At 39.4% G+C, this 5729-nt stretch overlaps 1 protein-coding gene across 1 annotated transcript; it reads left to right on the forward strand.

Moving 5' to 3' along the window:
- The first annotated feature begins 532 nt into the window (after window positions 1-532).
- On the forward strand, window positions 533-5729 carry abi3b (ABI family, member 3b). The gene is made up of 5 exons (XM_034708262.1): window positions 533-923; window positions 1500-1667; window positions 2391-2570; window positions 2741-2811; window positions 4397-5729. Exons 1-5 carry the CDS (start codon window positions 780-782, stop codon window positions 4899-4901), a joined length of 1068 nt encoding a protein of 355 aa, XP_034564153.1. The 5' UTR covers window positions 533-779; the 3' UTR covers window positions 4902-5729.

Genomic DNA, 5729 nt, shown 5'->3' on the forward strand with positions numbered 1-5729 from the left:
TGTGTTTCCTGTGCTGTTATGAATTAACCTACAGCTACTAATGCTTTTGGGGATTAACTGTTCACTAACCCTGAACTTAGGAGTCATCTGGCAAAAAGAAAGGCAGAAAACTCATTACATTGTCTATTTCAAGGTTTCATTTCAAGCTTAGCTACTATTTTTTTGTTGATATTTTTACTATAATGGGTATTATTTTTAGATAACTAAAAAAAAAAAACATTCTTGAAGACATCTTATGACCAACCCATTTGTGTCTGGCGACCCCCCAGGGGGTCCTGACCCACACTTTGGGAACCCCTGATCTACATCAACAATCCGGGTACAGCCAGGGGCTGCGAATCAAGTTTGATTGGACTACACTGCCCTCTAGTGGATTTTATAAGTAATACAGGTAGCTCATGACACATTTTAAACACCTGGTTTCATGTTTGGTATTTAATAATACATGTGGGACTTATTTAAAATAATAATAATAATAATAATAATAATAATAATAATAATAATAATAATAATAATAATAATAATAATAATAATAATACTTCGTAGTGTAGCCTACATCACTCAGCTTTGTGAGGCAGATGTTTTTAGAAGGTGTAGTTACCTCAGCCGCCCTGCCCAGAGACCAGCTGCTCTGACTAGGTGAAAAGAAAAAAAAAATCCGTACCCTGCGGTGAATTCCTTATTCACCACTGACAAAACACCTCCCTGCTTCGACTGAGTCCTGCCAACAAACTTTAGCATCCTCCTCAGAGAGCGTAAGTAAATCTTTGAAGGCGAAAATGGGAGAAATGCCGGAGCAGAAGAAGTTTTCTGAAGTTATTACTCAGATATTTCAAGAGGCGCCAGCTGCCAGGAAGGGTCTCGTTGATAATCACAGTAACCTGCTCAAAGTGGCGGATTACTGCGAAAGCAACTACCTTCAGGTGAGACATACTCGTGAAAAAACTTCATAGTTAAGTCTTAACTGTTGAAATGTCACATCTTTGAATAAAGTTTTAGTCTCGTTTTATCGATGTTGGAATGTAACTTAGTGCATTTAGTCATTGGTAGTACTTACTGTACTGTTACTGTATGTTTAAGGTACATAGCCTACTTCACTTCAGAGTATTTTATGATAGGTTTAACCTCTACTCCAAACACGTTTCAGAGGGAAATGTATATTTTAGCCCACTCTGATTTACATGAGCAGCTCTTTTTTGTATTTAATGCATGTTTTTTTTACAGTATCCTTTTAATGATAACATAAAAATACCCGATAATCATTTTCAAATAGACTAGAATATAAAGAACTATTCTGATTAGGTTATTTTGCATTTATAAAATAAACAATTTTATGCATTAACTTTTTCTTGACAGTCTTGTTTTATAACTAGTAATGGAGTTTTTGTACATCCTATTGTGCTGTTGTTAATTTTACTTAACATAAGATGCACTTGTTCTTAACCCATTTAATTTTAAAACATATTTGATCATAATTTTAAAAATGTTTAACCCTACAGGCAGAGGACTCTGCCAAGGCTATGGAAGAGGCCAAAGCTTTAGCTGCCCAGTCTCTGGCCAGTGTCTCCTACCAGATTAACAGCCTGGCCTGCACCTTGCTGAAACTACTTGACTCTCAGGCTATGCAGGTTAAAGATATGGAGTCCTCCATCAACCTGCTGTCACTGGTGAGGAACTCCTCTCACTCCTCTTAAGTACAACTGAGCTATGGCCAAGAAAGTGAAGTGACTTCTGTGTAGCTAGCTTGCAAAAAATATCAAAGACATATTCAATTCGAAGATGTGAACTGTTTTTCACTTTTGTTATTTATGACACTGAAGAAGAAACCAACCTAAATATATAGTTTCTCTGTTATCGCCACATTTATTGTATCTCTTATTGCTGTAGGCAACAAAAAATGCCGATTGCACATATTTTTTAAATATATAAACCCGCTTTTTATTTTTATTTTGCTGGTGGACAAAATAGTTTGTTTTAAATTTCTGGATGTCTTTTTCACTTGTTCTTTTTATTTGCAAGAAGTTTCATATCTATTTTTGAACATTTGATGCTTTTGTTCTTGTATGTTGTTGAACTGCATTTGCTTTTGAATCGACTGTGTTTCCTTCAGGAACCCAGGCAGAAATCCAGGAAGTTCAAACTAGAATAAAAATATCAAAAGTACTGTCTTTAGTTTTTCCAAATACAACTGAGTTCCAAATTTGGGAACCAAGAAGTGTCCAAGTTGCTCTATTTATTCTTCACCTGTCAGGTCTCTAACCTGCTGTCGGTTTTGTTGCTGAGATGTGTTTTGCTGCTCCGTCTCTGTCTCTCATTGGATCAAGTGATGTGGAAATTGATTTTTTTTCTGTGTTGTTGATGGAGGTTGTTTACCCTCTGCTCTGATCCAGGCTGCAGCCATCCACTTTGAGAAGGTTGCAAGGAGAGAGATCGGTGCTTTTACTACTCCAAAAGCCAAGAGTCGCTCCAAACTTCTGACTCCACCGACCTCAGGCAAAGAGCCAGAGAAAAAATACGGAAGAGTCCCTATTTCATACTCCATCTTGGACTCCATCGGACACAGTTTTCAGGTAAATCAGATACTAGATTGAAAACAAGTTGACATGGCTTTCACTATTTCCCATTTGATTAGAGTGGTACAGCAAAATCTGTCCACCTCTTCTCTAGTGGGGTAATGACTGTGGTTGAGGAATGTGTTATGCTATCAGTTAAAAAAAAATTCCATTCATTTTATCCACAGATCTTTGAGCAGCCACCAAGAGAGAGAGCAGACACCACAGAGAGCATATACAGCACTGCAGACTTCTCTGTGTATGTGGACAAACTCCTTTTTTGCCCTTTTGTAGCCTGATATTATAAGTTAACCCCCAGGTTTACAAATACTGAACATTATCATTATTTTTCTAACAATAATTTAGCATTGTGTTGTTCAAGCCTTCAAGGTTTCTGCATTAATAACTAAAGAAACATTTGGGGAAATATGATAACTCACGTTCCTGGCCAGAGAAGGCAAAGGTGTGCCTATTCTTCAGTCAAGTGCAATGATGGATCCTTGTGAAAAAGGCTTGAGTCCCGTAAAACTAAAAGCAGTGATCCAACTTCTTTACAAGACAAAAAGTGAAAAATACAGACTCTAAATTCTAACCGTATACAACATAAAAGTAGTTGCCCTCTGGAGGACATTTCTATGGGCTGTTTCTGTGCTGTCTCTGTTCTGAACAACTTTACACCAATGATTTCATCATTTGCATGCTTCAAGTCTTGCTGAAAGTTAACTGCTAGATTATTGGTTAATGTGAAAGAAGCCCCATGTTGTTTCTTAAGTTGCTAATAAATCCTGTTTTTTTATGCTACTGTAACATCCATTTCAGTTAAAAGCAAACTGGAAATGTCTCACATTTCGGGATTTGAAATAGAAAGTTGTGAGGGAAAATAAATGCTCAAGTACAGAGAACTGTAACTCCCTCTAAAATACAGACAAAAGCTATTTTATATTTGTTTTCTGTTTCTTGTTAGATGAGAAAATTGGCAAAGAACTACGGTGGCCCTGAAGTGCAAATCACGGGGGCAATTCAGAAAACACAACGGCAAATCAGAAAACATTGCAGCAAATCAGAAAACACAACGGCAAATCAGAAAACACAACGACATTAACCATACCATGTCATTCCGGATCAATGGATAGACCAGTCCAATCAGCGACGAGTCATGTCCCCCGAGGGTACCTACTCTAGTCTTTCGGTTTGTCCAATGTGGTGGTGTTTTCTGATTTGCTATTGTGTTTTCTGAATTGCCTTTGTGATTCGCACTTCAGGGCCACCGTAAAGAGCTCATGTTGGTCCACAGAATATAAGGCTAAAGTGCAGGTAGTAGCTTGCTAGCTTTCCTAGCTTGCAAGCTTTCCAAGCAAGCTACTACAGCTAACAGCTAACGTCCAAAGGAAACAAAATTGGCGTAACACCACATTACTCTCCCTCACTACACAATTTCTTGGCTCTGTACAAAAAAGTGCAGACTCAAAGATGTGAGAGGTTCAGCTAATAAACAGCAAGGCTAATTGAGCAAAGTGAAATGGCTAATTTAAACTGTTCTTAGGTTTTAGTTCTGGTTAAACAAGCAGGACCAAACTAGAGGGTTCATTTGTAAAGAGGTTATATTAGATGATTTGACATATCTGTGGGAAGAGTTTGGCCTCATTGTAACACTGTTACCATTCGCATTATTTGTGTGACGCTTAAAGGCTGCTGCTGTAGCTTCACATTTAGCAGAAAAACTATTTACAACTTATACAAACTGTACAGCTATTCATATTACAATCACCTATTTCATCACTGTATGGATGCTAAGTCAAACTTAGCAAAGTAGATTTTCTTTCTTTCTTTCTTTTTTTACGCAGATCAAATTTCGGCATCGCTGTGCCTCCTCCATCAGTCCCTACCCTGCAAACTGGCTCCACCACCGCCAACGACAACCTGCCTCCCCCTCCTCCTCCTGCTGCCGACTTTGATTCCAACATGGTTCCTCCTCCCCCACCACCTCCACCCTCATCCTCTATAGACACTGGCCTCCCACCTCCACCCTACATGTCCTCACCCACGGGTCTACCCCTTCCTCCCCCTCCACAGCCTATCTCTCCTTCAAACGGCATGTACCCACCTCCACCACCACCACAGGCAGGAGGTGCTGCCCCTCCACCTCCTCCTCCTCCTCCTCCAATGGCAGGAGGTGCTGTCCCTCCTCCTCCTCCTCCTCCTATGGTAGGAGGTGCTGCTCTTCCTCCTCCTCCTCCACCTCCTCCTATGGTAGGAGGTGCTACTCTTCCTCCTCCTGCTCCTCCACCACCACCTCAGATGGGCACCTATGGTGTTGTGCCACCTGCTCCCCCTCCTCCTCCATTTTAGTCGTTAATGGGATTTTTTTGCTCACAATGTTAACATCATGATTAAATAACTTGGATTCTGCTATTAGATGAACATGTAAAACACGTTCTTTATGGGAAACATTGTTTAGCTTTGTTGTGAGACAAGCTTTAATAAAAGCTTGAAAAAGTGCTTGGAGTGATGTAACTGAGCTGTTTTCTCTGGGTTATGATACAGTGCCAGCCTCAAAGGATCTTTTCTTTTCTGGGACTAAAAACCTTCATTCCTCCAACATGTTACAACAAAACCTTGTCTGCATTCCTGAGACACAAGCCGGAACAGGGACTCTAGTTTCCCTGAATGCCTCTTCTTTCGTAAAGTCACCACCAATCTCTATTAGGCCTTTGTGTTTTTTTACAATGTACCTCAATCTGCTATTGGCTCTTATGTCCAGACAGTCTGTCAGTATTCTGTGTGTTGAGAACAGGGTCAGTGGTGACACATTGTTTACGTCACTGGCTCTAACCTCTGGGAGTTCTGCTACTTTACACAGGCAATGAGGCTATATACATATCTCTGTTAGGTCAGCACTCTACATGACCTGTATTTCACAGCTTGTTTTTGAAGGTAAGCTGAATTTTCTGCGTCAAAATATATTGAATTAGCAATGAACTCTAATCCAAACTAATTTTCTTTGCTGATGTATATTTGACTGTCCGGTAGGGTTTGTAACATGTTACTTGAACACTAGTTATACTGTTTGATTCAAAAATAGCTACTGCATTTCACTGCTGACAACTTTCATGTTATAGAGCCATTTTAAAGTCAGAATATGTTTAAGTGCAACATTCATTAAAAGGTACTAAATTA

Source organism: Notolabrus celidotus, chromosome 18, assembly GCF_009762535.1.
Source record: "Notolabrus celidotus isolate fNotCel1 chromosome 18, fNotCel1.pri, whole genome shotgun sequence".
Taxonomy (NCBI): Eukaryota; Metazoa; Chordata; class Actinopteri; order Labriformes; family Labridae; genus Notolabrus; species Notolabrus celidotus.

Bases quoted from the DNA above. Each gene is read 5' to 3' on its own strand.
- abi3b (XM_034708262.1), top strand. From the start codon at position 780: ATGGGAGAAATGCCGGAGCAGAAGAAGTTTTCTGAAGTTATTACTCAG. The intron at 924-1,499 runs GTGAGACATACT...TTAACCCTACAG, and splicing joins GCGAAAGCAACTACCTTCAG to GCAGAGGACTCTGCCAAGGC. The intron at 2,812-4,396 runs GTATGTGGACAA...TTTTTTACGCAG, and splicing joins AGCACTGCAGACTTCTCTGT to ATCAAATTTCGGCATCGCTG.